This window comes from Cnephaeus nilssonii, assembly GCF_951640355.1.
Source record: "Cnephaeus nilssonii genome assembly, chromosome: 6".
Taxonomy (NCBI): Eukaryota; Metazoa; Chordata; class Mammalia; order Chiroptera; family Vespertilionidae; genus Cnephaeus; species Cnephaeus nilssonii.
Window position 1 is genome coordinate 33,803,502 of NC_137077.1, and position 24,603 is coordinate 33,828,104.

At 38.2% G+C, this 24,603-nt stretch overlaps 1 protein-coding gene across 2 annotated transcripts in view; it reads right to left on the minus strand.

Moving 5' to 3' along the window:
- The window catches only part of ITPR2 (inositol 1,4,5-trisphosphate receptor type 2), a 427,719-nt gene that overhangs the window by 107,253 nt on the left and 295,863 nt on the right, over positions 1-24,603 (minus strand). For both annotated transcript variants that reach the window (XM_079773600.1, XM_079773601.1), the window contains exons 44-45: positions 20,613-20,708; positions 18,492-18,614 (exon numbers count right to left, since the gene is read on the minus strand). In XM_079773600.1, the coding sequence (XP_079629726.1) occupies positions 18,492-18,614; positions 20,613-20,708 (219 nt within the window). The remainder of the gene's footprint in view (positions 1-18,491; positions 18,615-20,612; positions 20,709-24,603) is intronic.

Below are 24,603 nucleotides of genomic sequence, written 5' to 3' on the forward strand. Positions count from 1 at the left end.
AAGGGACTTTCCAGAACTTTCCCCTAGTATATAATTTCACATAACTATTTGGTTGTGATGCGGAGGAGGGACTTTTTTGGCCTGGCCTAGGAAACGATTTCCTTTTCTGAAACTTGACCTTTTAGTTCAGCAGTTTATCTTCCGGCATTATTTTGTTACGATGATCTGCCGCTTTCCTATGCCTCTGCTGTAATTCTGAAACTCAAAATGCCACCAACAGCCACAAAACACAAAAGCTGAGCTAGCTCCTCACGTTACTTGTAAAACTTACATACCTACAAGAGTCTCTCAGCATTAAATCAGAAAAATATTATTTCATACACCATCTTAATATTCTACCACTGGATCTATTTGACAAAGGCCATTCATTGGCTTTCTTTGTCCTGATATTCCATCCCATCTCATATTTCTACCAGGTGTCTTTAGGATAAAGTGTTAACTCTTCTTCATTTATGTTTGGGTTGGAAAAACAAGTTAATTGCCCTAACCAGTTTGGCTCAGTGGATAGAGCATCAGCCTGCGGACTGAAGGGTCCCAGGTTTGATTCCGGTCAAGGGCATGTACCTTGGTTGCGGGCACATCCCCAATAGCTGATTGATGTTTCTCTCTCATTGATGTTTCTAACTCTCTATCCCTCTCCCTTCCTCTCTGTAAAAAATCAATAAAATATATTTTTTAAAAAAACAAGTTAATCAATAAACATGGTCAGACCCATAGAAGCAGGCACTCACACACTCACAAACACATATATCCAGAATATTACTTAGTGCTTTGACATAAGGGTTTTTTTATACTGGTTTGCATGTTTACTAATTCTATTTCCCCATGGGTATCAATCTAATTGATTTATCTTTAAATACTTACTTGATAATGTCAGGGCATAAATTAGTGCATGAATACAAGTACCATCATTAAAAGATCTTTGCAAGACTTGGAAGGATGCTTTTGAGTTGGTGGAAATCTTGTAAAGCAGCATTCTGTGCCATTTGTTTTTGTGCTATTGTGTTTAGCATTGTATAAAATCGTTAATGTCTCGTTAATTTTATGGCAGCATAAATAAGAACTAAGTCCCCTAAGGAACAGTTTAGCAGAAATTTATGGTCTGTCACTTTTCAATAAATGTTTCTACTGAATTATTTTTTGGGACGAAAGCCCTGGGAATTTGGTAAGATGTGCCCTCCACTGCTGCCTCCCACATCGGCACCACACTGCTTTCTCCATCCCTGCCGCAATGTCCCAGAGCGCCTACCCTCCACACACATATCAAGGTGTGAATTACCTCTTCCTCTGCTCATTCTTTGCCTATGATGGAGATGCCTTCCTCTCTTTTTGCTATGTATCTATGTCTTATCCGTATATAAGATTTGTCTAAAAACGTAAGCACCTCCATAAAAGCCCTTTACAGTAACTCCAGCAATATTAACCTGTTTCCTTTCTAGTCATCTATAGCACTTGTAACTGTAATACTCACTCATTTATTCACTCACTCAATCAAAAGCATTTACTGTATCAAACACAGTAGTATAGAGTAGGCAACACGTTCATGACTAACACGTTAATTCCTGCCTTTACTGAATATGGAGTCTAGTGGAGAAAACAATGAATAGGCCATAATACCTCAGTGATACATATTCTATGGTCAGAGAAAATACCGGGTGATAAGAACACACAGGAGAGGATTTGCTCAGCACTGGGTTAGAGTAACAACGAGGAGCTCAGGTTTAAGAGTCAGAGTCTGGGTTTGAATCTAAGTTGGGAAGACTGGGAGCATCAAGAGTTCCATGTTGGGTAAAGAGTGAGATGCCGAAAATGACATTCAAATGCAGATCTCAACCAAGCATTTGGATGTACCAGTCTGGTGTGCAGAATAGAGGCCCACGCTGAAGATATAAATTTGGGATTTATTGTGGTACAGCTGGTGTTTAAAGTCACATGCCTGAGTGAGCTCATCTAGGGAGTGAATGTCAACTGAGAAGAGAAGCAATCCATGGAATGAGTCCTAGAACACACTGATTACAACACTCCTGAAGAGAACAGGAAAAGAATAGGAACCAGCATAGGAAACGGAGAAGAAGGTGCTGGTAAAGACCCAAAGAGACCAGGAAATTGTGCTGCAGGAAAGTGAAGTCAAGAAATTATTTCAAGGAGAGAGTGACCAACTCTGTGAAGTGTCAGTGACAGGCCAAATAAGATGAAGAATGAGAAGAAACCACCAGATTTAGCAAGGTGGCAGTCACTGTGAGCTGTTTCGGTGTCACAGTAAGGGATGAAAGCCTGGCTGAGAGGCAGGGACAGACTGACGAGAGAACAGAAAGAGAGGAACTGGAGATAGCAACTGTTATCAGCTTTGCTATAAAAGGGAGCAGAGTTATGGGCCAGTGGGCTTGGGGGCTTGGGGAGAAGCAGAATTACCTGCTTAAATGCTGAGTGAATGATCAAATGATGGAGAACAGAGGAAAATCAATGTCTCTGCTCCTCTGGCTCTCCGCTCCTCTGGCTCTCCCTACAGCTTCCCCCCCTCTCTCTGTCTCTGCCACAAACTCACCTTCCCATGTACACTCCTAACTGAGCTCCCAGAGCACCCCAGCTACACATCTTCCAAGACACTCATCTTGCCACATGTGATTGTTTTTATGTCCCATGTAATAAACAGACAATTCCATGAAGACAGAGACTAGATCTCGTTTTCATACCCCACGCAATCCCAATCCTACCTAATAAAATGGTAATATGTAAATTACCATCACTCCGCTATGCCCACGATTGGGCCAGCGGGAGGTGCAGGGGGTGGGACTCGGGGTGGCCAGGGTGGCCAATTGGGCCAGCGGGACGCTGAGCTCACGACTCCAGCGGCGGCGTGAGCTCAGCGTCTGTGCCATGGCTATGCTGCGGAACAGAAGGGGCCTCTGGGGCAGTGAGCTCACGTCCCGCCGCGGACCATCAAAAGCGGGGGAGCTGGGTGCCTGTCTGCTCCAGCACCAGGCCTTTCGGCCTGGTGCACCAGCGAACAGGCACCCAGCTCCCCTGAGATCGAAAGCAAAAGCGTGGGAGCTGGGTGCCTGTCCGCACCGGCACCAGGCCTTTTGGAAGCCTCCGCCGAGCCGGAAGCTTCTGAAAGGCCTGGTGCACCAGCAGACAGGCACCCAGCTCCCCCACGATCGAAAGCGAAAGCGTGTAGGGGACCCTACACATGCATGATTCAATCATGCACTGGGCCTCTAGTCCTTTATAAAATTGATCTCTGAAGAATACCTGTTCCTGAAAGAAACATACAATGTGGCTGCAAGGAAGGAGACATCTCTGAGAATGTAAGTCAATGAGGGGAGGGATTTTGGTCTGTCTGCTCACTACTTTACCCTACCAGTGAGAATAGTGGGTAATCAATAAATATACACTGACTAAAGACCCAGAGACACAGAAGCATGGAATCTACTGATGAATTTCAGAGGGAAGGCAGTGGTGAGGGTGGGGGTGGGTGGGGAGTGATTAACTGGGGAATTTATATGCATACTAGAGGCCCAGTGCACGAATTCGTGCACAGGTGGAGTTCAGCAGGCCCGGCCTCAATCAGGGAAGATCAGGGCGAGGCCTGTTGGGAGGAGGAGATGGCGGGAGGTTGGCCGGCTGGTTTGCCCTGATCGGGCCCCAATCAGGGCCAGGCTGGCTGGGGGGAGGGGCTGCGGGCAATTGGCTGGCGGGCCCCACTCCTAATTGGGGTGGGGGGCCAACTGGGGGTGGGGCTGGCCATGGGGAGGGGCTGTGGGCTGATCAGGGTGGTGGGGGCCCATAGGGGGCAGGGCTGGCCGGGGGGAGAGGCTGTAGGAGGTTGGCCAGCCAGCCCCACCCCCTATTGGGGTGGGGGTGGAGATCAGGGGCAGGGCCAGCTGGGGGGAGGGCCCACGCAGGGGGTTGGCTGGCACCCCACCCCCTGATCCAGCAGATTTGCTGGCCGCAGTGGGCGTCATAGCGACTGGTCGTTCTGGTCGTTACAGCGTTACGGTCACTGGCTTTTATATATGTAGATATGAATAGCCCACGGACACAGATAATAGTGTGGTGAAGGCCTGGGAGGGGCAGGTGCAGGGTAGAGAGGGTCAATGGGAAAAACAAACAAACAAAGGGGGCATTTGTAATACTTTCAACAATAAAAATAAATTTTAAAAAAGAATGAATTAAGAAGGGGAAAATCATAGAATTCTGATGAGTCCTAACATTTATGGAGCGCTTACTACACACCAGGCTCTGTGCAGATGCTGCATATGTGAGCAGAAGTATTTGTGTAAAAAATTACCAGTCTATGTAGTATGTTAAGATTTTAATTGCAACTCTGTTTACCTTTTCTTACTACAGAGAATGCATAGCAATAGGCTATAGGCTACAGCTAAACTATTTTGTTTTTGGTGGTGGTAGTGCCTGATAGGTAGATTTTATTACTAAATTATATTAGTGAAGAAGGTGTACCTATCTAAGTACCTATCATAGCGCCAATCATTAATATTACTACATCAAAGTTCTCTCAATAAGTTCTTAGAATTCACAGAAATTTTGTACTTCACTAATAATCATTGTTAGGTGCAGTTTTTTCATCACATATGAATGATATCACTTACATTTTTTGTTGTGTTTTTATCCTCACCTGAGTATATGTTTTTATTTACTTTAGAGAGAGAAAGAGAGAGAGAGAGAGAGAGAGAGAGAGAGAGAGAGAGAGAGAGAGAGAGAAACATCAATGTGAGAGAGAAAAATCAATTGGTTGCCTCCCATATGTACCTTGACCAGGGATGAACCTGCAGCCTGGGTATGTGCCCTGATCAGGAATTGAACCCTCAACCTTTTGGTACATGGACAATGCTCCAATCAACTGAGCCACCTAAGCAGGGCAACTTACTTGTGTGTGTGTGTGTGTGTGTGTGTGTGTGTGTGTGTGTGTGTGTGTTTGTGTGTGTGTGTGTGTTTTCCTTGGCTGCCAAGAAACACAGAATAATTAATGCTCAAAGAAAAATTAGCTAATAATCATATATTTTATTATCTCAAATTGCTTTGTGGTAGCAACATAAAAAACATTTTTGGGGCTTGGGGAAAATAGCTGATCTTGGTTTTCTTATTTCAGAAAAGGAACTTGCCATTTTGTTAGGTTTTCAGGCAAAATTCCTTTAGTTGCTTATATTTCTAAATATCTACAGCCAAGACTAACAGAAGATTTTTCATGTAGCTGGGCAATTGGGAGAAGTCTATTTTCTGCAACCTAATAAAATAATCACTTGATATCTAAAAAATGTCTGTTTTAAACTAAGTTCAAATTTTGAAAAGTTTCTACATTACCAAAGTCCCTTAATGAACCTTACCTATTTTGACTGTTGTATTATTCAAATTTATTTATAATCACTCTGATTATAACTCTGACATTTTTTGTCATTATTTATTCCCACGGATTACAAACAGCTATGTGCATTTTTAAAAATCTGGTGTGTTCTATAAACTGTTTAGAAAACATTGTATACTGTGCTGTCCTATGCCCTTGTATAAATTCATTTTAGAATACATACCAGCAAAAAGTTGGTCATTATGAAGAGTATAGGTATTAATTGTATCACCCATTATTTTTCACTCTTGGTTACCAAGAAACTCAGAGCTACCACTGATAAACAGTAAGAATATTAACCAAGACCCTTAGCATGCTCAGATTCCTTTTCCTTTTCAAGGCTTTTGATCTTGTATTCTAACAGTCTAATTATACAAGTGCATTTCTTATTCAACCTCAAATTCCTTTTGTAACTAGGTAAAATATAAATATAGGAATATCCAGTAGCTCATTAGTTACTCTGTTACATTACTTAAAACATATCCAGCCTGGCCAGTGTGGCTCAGTGGTTGAGCATTAACCTATGAACCAGGAGATCACGGTTCGATTCCCAGTCAGGGTACATGCCCGGGTTGTGGGCTTGATCCCCAGTAGGGGGCGTGCAGGAGACAGCTGATCAACGATTCTCTCTCATCACTGACGTTTCTCTCTCTGTCTCCCTCTCCCTTCCTCTCTGAAATCAATAAAAAATATATATCTAAAGTATATATATCTCCAGTAAAAGAGCCATCATGGTCCAACTACTCTATAGTGTCCATATAGGTTTCTGTAAGTTTGCTCTGCAAACATAGGTCATGGATTCCCATCATATTTTTATGGATGAGAAAGCCGAAGTCAGAGAAGTGAGTGACATAATCAGCTAATAGAGAAAATACAGGGTGCAGGGGTAAATAACAGCTAAGCTGTTTGTACCTTATTCTAGTCAACATATCACTGAGCTACAAGAGCCTTTGTGAGCTTAAAATCCCAGCTGTGTTTTCCACTTTCTGCACTACAAGCAATAATAAAGATGAAGTAATTGTAAGTTAGTTAAAACCCTTCAAAGATATTAAAGATGGAAGTTATGCGTCCAATTACAAACCCATCCTTCTGTTTCTAAAGTAAATGAAGCAATGCTGATTACTACGTATTAGATAAGAAAATCGAAGCTGCAGAGAGGTTAAGCAGCATTAAGTCTCTAAGGAAAACCTTTTCAGCAATCTGCGTAATATATACATTTCATATGACTAGAATAAATTAAAATTTAGCTATTTAAAGCAATGTATATGCATATCCCTTAAAAATGAATATAGCTCAAGTAATTGTAGCTCTGAGATGACATTTTTTAAGGAAAAAATAAATTAATGAGGACTATCAGGACATCTAGCAAATTCCTTCAGCCTGACTTAAAGAATCCCAGCCCTTGAAACATGATGACCGGTTTTACCATCCTCTCTCCTGAACAGCTTTCTGTGGGGACAGTATCAATCCAAGAATCTAAAATATGCTCAGAAATGCTATGTATTTTTCTGACTGGAAAAAAATATACATATATAGAATCATCCCTGCCTGATATCTCTAGCTCTCCTAACAAACTTTGAATTCAATGGATATAGTTGAAGTAAGAGCAGACATAAGGAGTCGAAGACATGACCACCAAGGCCTTCTATGCTGCTAGGATTCGGATGGATGCCCTGATAATTATATCAGTCAGAAATAAATACAAATCTACCAAACATGAAATGTTCAACAGAAAAATAATTGCTTCCACTAAACTTAGCTTCATGATCCTTACACCAAACTAACAATTACAGAGAGCACAATTTCATTTCTTAGATTGCATTTTTTGTTGCTCCCATTAACCGTGAATTTGAAAGATCATTTAAATAGAGTATAATTCAACGATTCCTTGTTGCTTGGTAAGATAGATAGCTGTCTGTTAGAAGACTTAAACTAAGCATTCTTTCCCCATGATACTTTTCTTCATGGAAAGTTTCTTTAAAAAAAAATGAGGCCTCATGGGTGTCCAGATTTTGTGACTTTACTACTAATTAAGTAGCCAAGACATACATATATGAAATAAAAAACAATTCTATGATGATATCGAGCATAAGTTATTGTGAAGGTATATATGCAGTTTTGGGTGAAGATAACAAACATAAGAATTCGAAACTAAGATCATTGTTGATGGGAATTTACCTAGAAAACGCAGTAAGCAGGTCTCAATTGGATCTCAGAGGAACTAAGAGAACACTAGAATGAGTTTTAAGAACAGGAGAAGATATTTTATTAGTTTTGGAGGAGTGGTGACATCATGAACAAAGTAATAAAATTGCCTAGCATGAGGAAAGATATTATAGGGCTGTACCTATGTAGTCTGTTCATATGATTGGCAAAGAGTGATTTATAAAAATTAAAAAGGAAGTGTACAGTTGAATAATATCCTTGACTGCCAGAATGCTAAGATCAGTTTTGCAGGATTCTATTAATCTTACATAGTACCTGTATAACATAAAAATATTATCAGCATACATTCATTTTTGCATGAAATTATTCCCCCCAACATTTCTTGAGTATCTATTATATGCTAAGTATGTACTTGGCATAGAAACAGGAAAAAAAAATTGTGTCTGTGCACAATGAATTTATACTCCAGTGGTGGAAAAATATCATTAACTTTGATCACGATAATGATAACAGGAAAATATTTTTATTCAGTTTTTTATTATAATACTTAAGTTATAAAATACTATAGTTTTAGAGTATGTCCTGTCCTAGTCATTCATTCATTCATTCATTTTTTAAAAAAATGTTTTTATTGATTTTACAGAAAGAGGAAGGTAGAGGGAGAAAGAAAATCGACGTGAAAAACATTGACCAGTTGCCTCCCGTATGCACCTCAACCAGGGATCGAACCCATAACTTAGGCAAGTGCTCTGACCAGAAATTGAACCAGCAATCTTTCAGTGGGTAGATGAGACTCAACCAACTGAGCCACACTAGCCAGGGCATTCATTCATTTTTTATTCATGCAACATCTGTTAAGTGGCTATAATCAGTATCATAATCAAAGATTTGGACTTAAATTATTATAATTAATTTTATATAAAAACATAAGTAGATTCTACACAAAGTCCCAAAAGAAGTTCCTTTCTCTAAAATATCTATGGTGCATTTTTGCAGAAGTTGTTGCCTCTGCCTAGAATGTTCCCCCCTTCCCTCCATCCTTCATGATTCAGTTCAAGTGTCACCTCTTCCATGAATTATCTCCTGACAACCTAGGGAAGCATATTTTGGGCATACCTCCATTTTAACAAAAGCACATCTATAATAATAAAAACATAATATGCAAATCAACCGAATGACCAAACAGCAGAATGACCATCCGGACGACCTCCAGATGACCATGCTATGACACCCACTGGTGCCAGGCCAGCCAAGGCAGGTGCAATATGATTGGTCGGGGGCCCAGCCATCGCCCCATGATCGCCCTACAGAGGGAGGCCCAGGCCACCGGCCAGCAGGGCGATTGGTCAATCAGGGGGGCTTCACAATTGCCCCAAAGGGGAAGGTCCAGGCCACCAACTGGTGGACTGCGGCTGGTGGGCGGGGCCTCCCTCTGGGGGCGATCCATTGTGGAGCCTCGGTCGGGTGGGTGGTGCCTACCTCTTTGGGGTGATCAATCGCAGGGCTCCCAGACTGTGAGAGGGCTCAGGCTGGGATGAGGGACCCCCCTCCAGTGCACAAATTTTGTGCACCAGGCCTCTAGTTAAATTATAATGCTTTATCTATTGATGGCATCTTTATTCATCTTTCCAGCTTAGCAACTGAAACAATGCTTGACATAAGAGGTGCTTAATAAATGTTCTTGAGTGACTATCTATATATAAAACCCTAATATGCAAATAGACAGAAGGGTAGAACAACTGAACAACCGAATGACCAAACAACTGGTTGCCATGACGTCCGCTGACCACCAGGGGGTGAGCGCAGAACATGGCGGGCATTGGCCATGGTGGGATGGTGGAGCAGGTAAGCAGGGGTGCTAGATCAAGGCAGGGCACTGGTCACTGTCATTGGGGCAAACCTCTGGTGGTTACTAAAAATTCTTTGCTCCCATGTGCCGGGGTCCCACCAGGCACTCACACCTGTTGCGGAAGCCAGTCCTGCTCGCATCTGCTGCTGGCACCCAGTGCCAGTCCCCAGCACCGGTCTCGATTGCTCAATGCTGTCAGCAGGTGCAAGTGGTGGCTGCCAGCCACAATCGCCCCTGAGGGCTTCTCTACCTCCCCCTGCTCCTGAGGGGCTATTGGGGCAGCAGCAGCCACTTGCACCCACTGATAGCACTGGCCCCACTCGCACCTGCTGCTGGAACGGGCCCCAATCACTCTGCACCATAAGTGCATGGGAGCAGCAGCGGTGGGAGCACAGAGGATAGACTGAGAACTACCCCTGTGGCCACTGCAGCCTCATGGCCCACAGTTCCTTTCAAGGTGCACGATTTGTGCACTGGGCCCCTGGTCTTATAATAAATGAGTCTCAGGTGCATCATATGTATTTATTATAATATTCAAGTGCTAATAGCTGGTTAAGGGTGCAGCTCCACAGGTCTTCGGTTCTTCCAAACATGCCAAGTTCACTGCTACCTTCAAGCCACTCTCTGGGATGCTCCTCCTTAACTCCTCATCCTATACTGCTGGCTGTTGCTTTGTCACTTAGATATAGCTTCAATTTCAGCTTTTCAGAGAAAGCCTTCCTGATCACCCAATCTGCAATAGCACCTCGTTACTGTCCTTCATCACAGCTTCTTCTCATTTGCTGCATAGCTGGGTTCACTATCTCTGGTTTGTCTACTCTTCACTGCTCCCAGTCAGAATGTAAATTCCCTGAGAATGGATCTCTTGCTGGCCTTCTTCAATGCTGTATTCCTAGTATCTAGCACAGTGCATAAGATCTAGTAAACACTCAAAAAATCCACACAACTGAGTGAAGAATAAATGAGAACTCTGGATCCCTCACTCCACCAGTGGCAAATTCTGGCTCATGGGCTGCATTCCACCTGCTGGTGAGTTCTGTTTGCACTACTCGATGTTTTTGAAAAATCTGAATGAGTTGTCAACTTTAAAAAATTAGGAGATGTCACATTTTTTCAAAAATTTTAAAATTCATGCTTCTTTTGAAGGAGTAGAAGTGGAAATACAGGGCCTGCAATCCTAAGTGGAAAGTCAGCAGAGGTGAGCCATGGTGGCCTGCTTTGGAAAACTATCACCAGATGCCCCACCCACACCTGCCCCCACATTGCTCATTCACATGCCCTGTCTGGCCCTGAAGGTGGTTTAATTTTAACCCCGATCTCTTCTACTAAAGGTCTCTCTGTGACCCATGCTCTACATCACACCCACGCAACTCCTACAAACCCTGTCCGAATAGATTGCTGTTGCTAAGTCTTGGACTATATCTTTAGAGATGAGTTAGCATCTCTGCAAGATAACATGAAAAATTATATAATTAATTACAAAACCTGAATTCATTATACATTAGAATAAAATTTAGGTGAATGTTTAACAGATCTCAAGGTTATGAAAGAAAACTATTGTTAAAATATTTACAGAGAAAATAAATCAGGGAGAAGTAGATAATACAATGATGACTAAGTGTTATTGACCTTAATTAAAATTCACTGGGAAAAAATAAACCCAAACAGTATGGATAAACACAGTTTTAAGTAATTCACAAGAGAGACAAGAAATGAGCAAATAACATATTTAAAAATAGTCCATTTTATTAGTAATCCCAAATATGTGACTTAAAATTAAATCCCATTTAATCTACAATTCATTAATTTATTTAACACACATTTATTGAGGGGTTACTATGTTCTAAACACTATTAGCTTAGAAAATACTTTTAAATGGTCTTAATTTTAGAATCCAATAAGATTCTGTAAAAACAATTTTATAATCACACACTGTGAGAAACAATTTTATAATATGCATCAATAACCATAAAATAGTTACTACCTGCGACCTAGTAATTAAACTTCTTGGAATTCAATCTAGAGAAAGAATCAGCATAGCAGGTAAAGATTAATGTATGAGGATATTAATCACGGCATAATTTATAATATCAAAAACATTAGAAACCTAAATGTCTAACAATAAGGAGTGACTCAATAAATTATGGTACATTCAAACAATGAACAATTATGCAGACATTAAAATTACAATCTCAAGACCATTTAGTAAGATGGGGAAACGCTCATGAAAAGTTTTAAAGCCTGTATTTTAAAAACAATTTCATACAGCCAGTTTAAAGTGATACATTCTTTCTTGCTTTATGAGCCCAGGAGTTACTTTTGCTTTCTAGTGGTTTGCTATCTAATACTCCTTCTCTTCCTGTAAAGTATATAATATTTCTCCATATACTTCTTATTCTAGTAGGTATTAAAACAGAGGGTATCACATATTCATAGCAGCATTATTCACAATACCCAAGATATTAAAAAACCTAACTATCCATCAATGGATGAATGGATAAAAGGTAATATATATATATATATATCACACACACACACACACACACACACACACACACACACACACATACACACACTGAGTGGCCAGATTATTATGATCTCTGAACACATAATAATCTGGCCACTCAGTGTATGTGTGTGTATGTGTGTGTGTGTGTGTGTGTGTGTGTGTGTGTGTGTGTATATATATATATATATATATATATATATATATATATAATGATTACAACAGCTTTATTAACTCTGTGTTTAGCATACTCACTTTTACCCCATCGTGTGTGTGTGTGTGTGTGTGTGTGTGTGTGTGTATGTGTGTGTGTGTTTACACACACACAGTGGAATCTTATTCATCTATAAGAAAGAAGGAAATATTGCTATTTCCAACAACTTGGAGGAACCTTGAGGGCATTATGCTAAATGAAATAAATCAGACAGAGAAAGACAAATACTGCATAATATCACTTTTATGTGAAATCTAAAAATGTCAAAATCAGAGAAAGAGAAAGTAGAGTGGTTATCAGGGGTTGGGAGGTGGAGGAAATGGGGAGATATTGGCCAAAAGGTATAAACTTCCAGTTATAAGATTAACAAATTCTGGGGATGTTATGTGTAGCCTAGTGATTGTGGCTAATAATAATGTACCATATAATTGAAATGTTGCCAAGAGAGTAGATCTTATAAGTTCTCACCTATGCAACTGGATGGAGTTGTGAGCTAATGCTATGTTGGTAGTCATTTAACAATAAATAAATGTATAAACTCAATGCATCATATACCTTAAACTTACTCAATGTTATTATATGTCAATTATATCTCAATAAAGCTGGGGGAGAAAATAAAAGGTCTCAAACAGAAAAACAAAAATTGGTCCATGGGACCAGAGAAACAATATGGCCTAATATATGTTAAACATATCCAAAGTACTGAACAATTGTCTAAACTGTGGGCAGTGACTATTGTATAGAAACACAGGAATAAAGAGGAAAAAGAACAGGAAGGAAGCAGAATGTAAAAAAAAACACACCCACACAAGCCTAGAAGGCTGTGAGGAGAGCGCATGTGAATGACAGAAAACCCAAAAGGACACATATCTTAATTTTAAGGAAATTCTCTTCATGACCCCATAATATCAGAACTTAAGAAATTCCCTTTTTAAAGTATTTATAGTTTTATGTAGATCAGACAAGGCACTTACAAGAAGCATTATTTGTTTCTTGTAACACCAACCACAAGAACGACCAAAAAGGCTGTCACAGTAGGAAAAGCAGAACTACCTCACTGCCATAAAAAGAATAACAACAAAAATTGAAAGTCTGAGGGCACCAAAATAAACTGTCTGTACAAAAGATGATAATAGTAAAACAAGGAGGAAGTTGAACCATGGGTTTGGAATTACTGAACCGTGCAAAGGCAGAAACCAATCTGCATAGTCATCAGCATGCAGGGGCCGAATGATCCCATAGTCACAATGAAAGAAAGCCTTTAAACCTGGACTCAACCAAACCCTTGGAGCACAGCTACATGGCTCCCTCTGGCAGCAAAGCTTACAATCACCATTCTTTTGTGTTTGTGCCTTGGTGTGGTAGCTATTTGGACAACAGGATTATAAGGAACTCAGCAACTGTGTTGGGCCTCCCAAGAAACCAAATATCATATCCTAGCACAGAGAGGGCCAAAGAAGTCACGGTGGGAAGATCAAAAGAGCACCATGTGCTCTCTTTAATGGGTGAAAGCTGAATTGTTCATGAAAATATATTTAAAACCCGGCATATGGTTTTAAAACTCTCTCTGTCACTATAAGAAAATAAGCAGATGTCTGTTATATACATTGTTCCATATATTTTGCCATTCCTACCTGCCACAACCTTTTGCAGCAAGGATTCAGAATCTGGAGAAGGGGCCACATGCAAATGGATATACTATATAAGAAATATAAATTTAGAAATTATTGGGGGAACCAGACAGAGGCCCTTCTCTTGTAGAATGGCTCTCCGAATGTCCGGACCCATAGCTTTTTATTTACTAGAATATACATTTGCCCTTTAGCAAACCAAACAGACATATCAAAGGTAAGGTTTGGTAAACAGTAAAAGATTATCAGGTTAGGAGATTGCCTTCAGCCACCATTGTCTCGACATAACAATCGGTGCATAGCTTTTAGCCCTTGCTAAAGCCCAAGGTCCATCAGCCTTCTGACTGACCTCTCACATTTATTATGCTAACTACTTGGTCTTTGCCTATCCTCTCATTGAGTTCCTAGAAAGAACCCATATGAACTCTTATTTAATATTTACACTCTTACAATTTAATCACAAGGTTTAAAGGATTCAGCAATTCAGCATCTTTTCCTTACTCAGTCTGACATTTTCTTCCTGAAGTCTGTCTTTCTTCATGTACTTCTATATTGTACCATCATGGCTCTGCAAACTACTGCTTTTCTAACATTTTGGTTTTGAAAAACTAATAAACCTCTACATATCCATGCAAGCCATTTTCACATCTCTTCATTTCAGTACGTTGTTTTTAACCTCTTGTTACTTTTTCACTGCTTCTGAATTCCCATTCCTTGGACAATTTCACCATTATCCTTGAATAGAATCTGTCATCTCCAAGCATTCTCATAAACTCAAATCCATTAAAATCATTGCCTTTTATGCTGTCTTTATTTATAACTTCTTTCATGTTTTGTATCATTACCTTTTGATTTATGACTAGCTCATGCATTCACTATTTTCATTCTCCATTCTTCTCAATATCCACCTTAACCTGTTGTTAAATTTGTATTCTCTACTCTTATACTTAATGCTTAAAACTTAACTGACCTCACATAAGTCCTTTCTTGATTTTGACTTTTTTTTTTAATCCTCCCTGAGGAGTGAGGATATTTTTTTCCCATTGATTTTTGGAGAGAGTGTAAAGGAGGGGAGGGGGAAAGAGGGAGAGAGAGAGAAAAAGAAAGGGGAGGGAGGGAGAGAGAGAGAGGGAGGGAGGGAGGGAGAGAGAGAGAGAGAGAGAGAGAGAGAGAGAGAGAGAGAGAGAGAGAAGAAAGACACATTGATTGGTTTCCTCTGCTTGCGCCCCAACCGGGGCTGGGGATTGAACCTGCCACCAAAGTACATGTCCTTGACTGGGAATAGAACCTGTGACCCATTGTTCCACAGCCCGATGGGTGCTCTAACTACTGAGCCAAACCAGCCAGGGCTAAACCTTAGCATTTTTATGGTTACTCACATTATACTAGTAATATGAGATTGCATTTTTAAGCATTGTCTGTATGGACGATGTAATGTGGCTCAAATATCTATCACTCTGCTGCTTCCATGGTGACTTCACTTGTCTGGTTGTTCATTTCCCACTTGAAAGCTCCTTGATCGGGTCTTATTAATGACATTGCTCACTCATACAGAAGGAATAACCTCCCCAGACAGAGCAAAACCAGCTTTCAGTCAAGAAAGCATGAGTGGCTATATTCCCCAACTTTCTACTGCTCACCCTGCCCTACTCTGCGTTGCTGATTCCCTTCCACAATGCTACTGCATCTGAAGTAACTCTTTGCTCTCACACATATGCTGTGTCACCACATTTCTCTATTTGTTATAGTAGCCAATATTATTTTAATTCTCAACCTGTGATTTTACTCTTTCCACTCACATTCAATCTCTAGTCATTCCTTTTCTAGCTTGACTCAATTCCTGTCGCCTGGTTTCTCTTTCTCTCTAAAACTACACCCTTTCCACATTCTAAATCTCTGTGTTCTACTTCCTTCAACTTGTCCTTCATCTTAGCTTTTAGTTCCTCAATACCTAAAATACTTTTTGGTTCTTCCAGCTATAACCCATCTGCCCTTATCTTTTTTCTGTCATATACACATTGATATAGATAGATATAGATATAGATATAGATATAGATATAGATATAGATATAGATATAGATGATATAGATAGATATAGATATAGATATATAGATATAGATATAGATATAGATACACTATGAGAGACCTAAAAATCTTCTCAATGATCCAACTGTATTACAATCAATAGCAACATCTTTTAGAATTTTACTGTAAATGTAAATATATAGCAAAGGTAGTAAATTTAACACTTACAAACTATTATAAATGTTAAAAAATAAAAGCAGTAAAAATAACTATGATTACAATAATCAGTTAAGGGACATACCAGGTAATAATAAGATGTAAAATGTAACATCAAAAACATAAAATGTGTGGAGTAAATGTTGAGTTTTACAATGAGATCAAACTGAAGTTGTTACCAACTTAAAATAGATTCTTATAAACATAAGTTGTTATATGTAAGCCTCATAATAACCACAAAACAAAAAACTATAGTAAATACACAAATAATAAGGAGAAAAAAGTAGGCATACCACAAAAGAAAATAATCAAAGCACAAAGGAAGAGAGCAAGAGAAGAAGAAAGGAACAGAGAGGAACTACAAAAACATCCAGAAAATAATTAATAAAATGAAAAATGCACAAACCTACCAATAATTACTTTAAATATAAATGGATAATATTCCCTAACCAAAGAGATAGAGTAACTAAATGGATAAAAAAAACAAGACCATCTATATACTGCAAACAAAAGACTTCACATGTAAGAACACACATAGATTGAAAATGAAGGCATGGTAAAATATATTCCATGCAAATGGAGACCAAAAGAAAGCTGGAGTAGCTACATTTATATCAGACAAAATAGATCTTAAAAACAGGACTTTAATAAGAGATAAAGAAAAGCATTACATAATGATAAAATGGTCAACCCAACAAGAAGATATGAGTTTGCTCTCACCACTCTTATTCAATAGTACTAGAGTCCTAGCCACAGCAATCAGACATGAAAAATAAATAAAAGGCATCAAATTGGAAAGGAAGAAATAAAACATTATTTGCAGATAATATGATACTATATATGGAAAACCCTAAAGATTCTTTAGAACTGCTAAATGATAAATGAATTCAGTAAAATAGCAAGATTCAAAATAAATATCCAGGAATAAATACACCAATAATGAACTATCAGAAAAGGAAACTAAGAAAGCAATCCCATTTAAAATTGCATTAAAAAATACCTAAAAATAAATTTAGCCTAGGATGTAAAAGATCTGCACTTGCAGAATTATAAGACACTGAAGAAAGAAACTGATAAAGATACAAATAAGTGGAAGCATATACCACATTCATGGATAGAAAGAATTAACATAATTAAAATGTCCATACTACCCAAAGCAATCTATAGATTCAACGCAATTCCTATCAAGATACCAATGGTGCATTTAATAGAATCAGAACAAATATTCCAAAAATTTATATAGAAGCACAAAAGATCCCAAATAACTATAACAATCTTGAGAAAGAAAAACAGAATTGAAGGAATCACACTACCAGTCAGAGAAATACAATTACCATGCGATTTAACTTATATGTGGAATCTATCGAACAAAATGAACTAACAAAAGAAATAGAAACAGACTAATAGATACAGAGACCAGACTGATAGCTATCAGAGTGGAGGGGGCTTCAGGGCTGGGTGAAAAAGGTGAAGGAATTAAGCAAAGAAAAAAAATTCACAGACACAGACACCACCAGCATGGTGATTACCAGAAGAAAAGGGTGTGAGGAGGGGGAGGTAGAAGAGGGTAAAGGGAGGATAAATGGTGATGGAAGGAGACTCTATATGGGTAGTGAACACAATATAAAGATGATGTATTATAGAATTGTATACCTGAAACCTATATAATTTTATTAACCAACTAGAGGCCCGGTGCACAACATTTGTGTACTGCGGGGAGGGGGGTCCCTCAGCCCAGCCTGCACCCTCTCCCAGTCTGGGACCCCTCAGGGGATGTTCACCTGCCTGCTTAGGTCTGCTCCCCACAAGGGGTCCTTAGCACTGCCTTGGAGGTGAGAGAGGCTCCCACCACCACTGCTGCGCTCGCCAGCCATGAGCCTGGCTTCTGGCTGAGCAGCGCTCCCCCTGTGGGAGCACACTGACCACCAGGGGGCAGCTCCTGCATTGAGTGTATGTCCCCTGGTGGTCAGTGCATGTCATAGCGACTGGTCGTTCTGCCATTTGGTCGATTTGCATATTAGCCTTTTATTATATAGGATGTCATCCTAATGAATGCAATAAAAATTAAAAAATTAAAAAAACAAGAAGATATGACATTTGTAAATATTTAGGTACCCAATATAGGAGCACCTAGATATATAAAGCAGATATTAACAGACCTAATGGGGAAAATAGGCAGCAATACAATAACAGTGAGGTACTTTAATACCCCACTTACATCTATGAACAGATAATCTGGACAGAAAAATCAATAAAGAAATACTGGCCTTAAATGAAACCAGATGGACTAACAAATATTTATAGGACATTGCATCCAAAGAATACACATTCTTCTCAAATGCACATTGAACATTTTCCCAGATAGATCATATGTTAGGCCACAAAACAAATCTTAATAAATTTAAGAGGATTGAAATTATATCCATCATCTTTTCTGACCACAGTATATGAAGCTAGAAATTAATTATGTAAAGACAATTAACACCATACACAAAAATCATATGAAGATACAAACATCATACCTGATGGGCCAGAATATAAATATTGTGTCCAACATCTTTTGGGGAAACACCATCATCTCCACCCTCATCGTCTCCATGGTCGCATTCCAATCCTTGGTTATAGGCATTCTTCATCACATCCACCTATCAAAGACACAAAGGGGAACAGCAAGGCTTGGAATGCCACAAACAACATGCATTTTACATTGCCCATGAGATATAATTAAAAGCTAGAATGCTTCCTAAGACTTGAAAAGTATCAAAGAGCTCTAAATGAAGATGGCTTTAGTTAAATTAGCACAGAAGTATTTCCCTACAATATTCCTTGTTTTCCTTGGAGAATTTTGCTTTGATTTTTGAATGATGACAGTGCCATAAGTTCCGATGAATTAGGAGACTCTGGAACTGTAATATCTAGATGTTATTTATTAAGTGCCTTCTAGGTCACAGGGATCCATGGTGCTGGACATCGTCCTCTGCACTGAGGACCCAATGGTGGATACAATAGAGCATCTGCCCTCAAGTGATGAACACCATCGGGAGCAGCGGTCGCCAACCTTTCAGACCTCACAGACCACCGGTGGTCTGGTTGGCGACCACTGATCTAGAGGGTGCTCTGGCCTTTGTGGCTCAGTTGGTTGAGTGTCATGCCATGCATTAAAAGGTTATAGGTTCTATTCCCAGTCAGGGCACATGCTGGGGGTTGCAGGCTCTATCCCCACTAGGGGGCGTGCAGGAAGCAGTTGATAGATATTTCTCATATCAATGTTTCTCTCCCTCTCCTTTTCTCTCTCTCTCAAATCAATAAAAATACGTATATTTTTTAAAAAGCGATGAAGACAATAATCCTACAGCAAGACTTAAGTTTGAGGTACTAATTAAGCATAGGGCATGGGCACTAACTGAGTCAAGAGGTTGAGGGTGGGCCATAAGGAGGAATGGATGATGAGATAAATGTGTTGTAGGAAGAGAAAACAGTATTTTCAACAGGCTATTGTACAGTGCTGTTCTTGAATAAATATATAACCCATTGCCCCTTTTAACCATAAATACAATATCAATTTTTATTGTTCAGAAAGATATATAATGTTTGAGGGATATAAACATTTTTTACATACCTTCCCAATATATTCCAATATACAAACTAAAGCAAACTCTTCTTACTCAGCCCACTGCCTTGCAGATACGAGGCTCTCACTATACATATGGTAAATCAAAATGTATCTTATTGTTCACTTTATCTTCCATCCTTGACTCCATTCCTTTTTATTTATTTATTTATTTATTAATTTAATTTATTTATTTATTTTTTTATTGATTTGAGAGAGAGAAACGTTGGTTTGTTTTTCCACTTATCTGTGCATTCATTGGTTGATTCTTCTATGTGCCCTGACTGGAGATCTAACCAACAACCTTGGTATATCGGGATGATGCTCTAACCAACTGAGCTACCCAGCCAGGGCTCCTTCCTTACTATTAAAAAGAAAGCAAAAGAGTGCTTTCCATAGAATTTTCTCATAACACTAACAATGGTTCTCATAAGAAGAACCATTAGTCATTGGAGCATCGAGCTATAAGGTTTGAGGATGTTGTCAATGCTTTTGAAACCCGATGCTTTTAAGGTATGGTGATATTACTCCATGATTTCCATGTCACACATGAGGAGGAAAATATAACTTGTACAATAGGAAGGTCCTCTAATGATTTCTGTGGAATTCCCATCAAGTCTCCAATTTTCTCTAGAACAAGCATTATGCAATATTTCACTGTTAAAAACAAGTACAAAAGATACTGATTTTATTTACATTGTTCAGAAAGAGGTATAAATATAATTTTTGAGTGGTACAAACATTTGTCTCACATACCTTCCTCATATATTCCAACACAGAAACTAAAGCAAACTTTTCTTTTTCCTGTCAAAAGACTTTGCAGACAGTTTAGTGCTAAGAGTGGATAAACCAATGAAATGATAAGGACCCAAATCACACTGGCCTTTTCCCTCATGAGGCCTTGAGATATTTGTAAGGTGTCGTTATGCCTTGGTAGAGCAGTGAAAGTCACTAGACTTTTTCTTGACATGCACACTACAAACTTCTCCCTTTTAGTGATACATATTAACATGGGTTTCAAAAGTTTCCTTACCAGTTCCCTGGGTCTCATGTTAAAAAGAATTCTTTCTGCATTCTCGCTGTCATGTCTGCTTTCCATAATGGCCAGCAAAAGCTTGGAGGCGTTGTTCTAGAGAAACAGACTGGGTTAACGCACAAGAAAAAAATCGATTTCATGGATTAACGATCCCCTGCCTTTGTTAATTGAGATTACCAAGACCATTTTGTTTTTAAATCAAACGAAATGTTAAACTGCTAATTTGGTTTGGCTTATTAGCATTTTTAAATAGGATGTTTTACTTTATTGTCAACACAAAATAAAAATAATAAATCATGAGAGATAAGTTACAAGGGATATTTTAAATATTGGTGCAAAGGTGTTTTAAAAACAAGACTGACTTTATATATAATGCATTCAAATATTATCATATATTCTTTCACTATTTCCTAATGGGCATTTCTATGATGACATTTTTAACAAGACAGTAAGGTGAACCAGTATCAATGACATATTTCAGATAAATGGTATATAATTTAAAGAATTTAGCAAATTGATTTTAACATGAAACATTAATACATGTTATCAAATCAAAATTTTAAATTTAAAAAATAATTACTGAAAATTAATCTATAAAATTGGAAATTCATGAGTTAGAAATACAATATAAATTTACAGATATCTAGTCCAACAGTATGTCAGTATATAAGCAGCATGTTTACCACCTGGGTTATAGAAGAAGAATATTTTCTATTTTTGTTTAATAAAGAATGAAAATAGTTTATGTTGTCTTTGAGGTTTTCTAATTTGGTTTATAAATATGTTATCTCAAACACTTTTACCTATAGATATAAAAAATGTTTCTGATACAGTTGATTTATAATCCAAAACAGGTACCACAGAGTTACAGAAAGTCTTGACCCATAAAACACAATATTCTCAACATTTAGAAAGAGGTTTCTTTACATTGCTTTCAATAGTGCTGCCCTAGAATTGTAGCAAATTGCACGATGATAAAAACTACTGGAGAGATATTTCTACAGTGTTTTTGTAATGTTCAAAACATCTCAATCTCCACATATAATCTTTGATAGGAGCACAAAAGAAGTAGAGTCAAATGGCTTTAAGGTGGTTCTCAGCGACTCAAAATTAACATCTTACAGGATGAAAACTTAAATTGAATCAGTTGTTTGGTATGCAGACATCTCTACACAGAGTTTGTTTAAGTTGTTCAAATTAATTTTACTGAGCAGTTTTTAATACCAAATTCTTTCCAACTATTTTTTTTCTTTCAGAAGTAAAATCTAAAGACTATCTTTAAATGACTATCAATGATGATGATGATGATGATGATGATGATGATGATGATGATAACAATATCAATGTCATGGACCCATCCTGAAAAGATTTTAGCATTTTGCAGGGGAGGTAGCATTAAGTTTTTCTGTTTCATTTAAAATTTTTACATATTTATACCAATCCTAAAACCCATTTTTATAATGTAGCACCCCATCCGTACAAATAGTATACCTAAAAAAATAAGGTTACTGGATTTAAAGGAGAGCTCAAATCCTTAGAGTGATTTGAAATGACCCCTAGAATTCAAAGCTAAAACCTTACCAACAATAGCAGTCTTCTCTAATGAACCTCACTCAGCAGGCCCAATACATAATAGCTTTAAAATACATCCAATTTCAGAATGCTATTGGCGTTATGGTACTTTTTCTAACAAATCTCCTTTTTCATACTATGTTGGAAGAATAAGAATTTTGTAAATGACCTACTGAAATCTAAATCAATTTGAAAGTACAAAAGCCTATATACACCAAGAAATCAAATGCACGTGTCAGTGTTAATAGAGGGCTTTCTTTGAAACAAAACAAAACAAAATGACCTATTAACTGATTCAGCCCTTCATGGTCACAAATCAGTTAGGAAATGTAAATTTAAAAGTAAAGGGCAAGACATATGCATAAAAAATTCATAAAATTGTATAGTAAATGAATATATAGAAAAAAAGTATACTTAGAATCATAAATAAGAAAAATTATATAAATGATATAAAATAAAACCTTAACATTTTTAATGTAGTTTTTCTCTATAATGTTATCTAGATTTTATCATTAAAAGCACCCTACCCAGAGAAGCCCCCTAAAATTTGACACTATATATCATTCTGTCTTATAAATATTGTCATATTGGCCATTATGTCAAAGCCTGATTTTTTTTTTTAAAGAAAAGTACACACACCTCATTGTTTAGGTAGATAACGATACTTTAAATATTTCAAGTCAAACCCATTCATTTGGTATTTTCTACATACCCTTATTTATCTAACTGTCACATTTTGAAGAGGTATACCTAAATTGTACTTAGTAATATATACAATTTTAAATGATCCTTTTTCTAAAAAGCATTTTTATTTGAATAGCTAAGAATATATTTGTACTCTTAAGTCATACCCCATCATTTAGTTATTTAACACTAGAGGCCCGGTGCACGAAATTCGTGCATGGGTAGGGTCCCTAGTCCTGGCTGGCGATCAGGGCCGATTGGGGCCTTCTGGCTGCTGGCCAGGGCCTTCCTTGGTTCCGTGCCACCCCCTGGTGGTCAGCACACATCTTGGTAAGCGATAGAACTCCCAGTCTCCCAGTCAAACTCCCTCAGGGACACTTTGAATATTAGCCTTTTATATATTTAGATAGGTCTGGGCTTGTAAATATTCAGGATGCCTATACTTTGTTTTAAATTGATGAATCATCCAGTAATTAAGTTATGTCAATTAAAAATTAGATTTAAAGGGGTTGTTTTAGACTAATAAAGCCAGAGGCCAAGGCTTTTATAAGTTATATCTTTATGAATTATGGCTAAAGATGAATTTAAGATGAAATAAACATTTTTTTCTAGTAACTCAGATAAAGCTGCCTGCCATGTAGACTTAGGCTGGCTTCACTATCTGAAGCATGATGCTAATGAGGGAAAGGACACAAGTTCAATCTACATAAGAATCACCTTTGCTTTAATGTATGGATGGAAGGACCCAAAGCAATATACACTGCAACAAAAAACAGTGAAAAAATACAAACTCATCTCTTAAAGTAAGACACTTTCTTATTAAAAGCCATTAGCACAATCTTCACATAAGCAGTACATAGATATGTTATCTGTCAATATCTATACTTAGTAGCAGAATTATCGAAATATCATTCTTCTTGGCCATAAATATACCAAGTGAAAATTACATTTTGCTATGATACTAGACAGACCTGTCTTAACTGGAAAATTGTTATTTAACCAATGATTTGTTTACCTGTTTAACACTAAACACAATAATGTGGTCTTTCATAATTCACCTCCACTGAATATCATGCCTTTGTATTTCAGATTTATATAGTTTCTTGTGTACCTTCATTTGTTATTCCCATTTGAACAAAAAATTGAAGGAATTTTTTGGTAATGTCATCTTGTTCCTAAGCTCTGATTAATGGAACTGCTGGGAAGTACGTGTGTGGTTTAAGTTCAAGTGCCTTCTCAAAGGCAGCGTGAAAACGGCTTATAGAATTTTGGGGGGGGAATAAGATTCTAATGTAAAAGGAAACAACTTTTAGAAGGAAGAGAGCCATAAAACGAAACTGCAGCCTTCCTTTCCCACGGTCTAATAGCTGTGACTTGCCAGCTAGAATTCTGAAGTCAAGGTGAATTTTAAAAATGGGTGCAGTGCGTTTCAGCACCTTTGGCTCTTCTATATAATAAAAAACATAAAATAACAACAGAAGAGACATAGTGAAACAAAGCACCACTTAAAAGGACTTCCAGGAAAGTACCCTCCAATTGAACACGACCTCAAAGTTTATTTGACATTTTATCAGCAATTCCGTGTGCATAGTGCTTTCACTAGCCCGTTCTGTCAATTCATTAGCTGAAAATATGACAATATCTTGGTTTCTACAAGAGCTACTTGGAGATTTGGGGAACTCTGAAAGGGAGTTTCATATAGACAATGTCACTTCTCCCCTGCGCCCCCTTT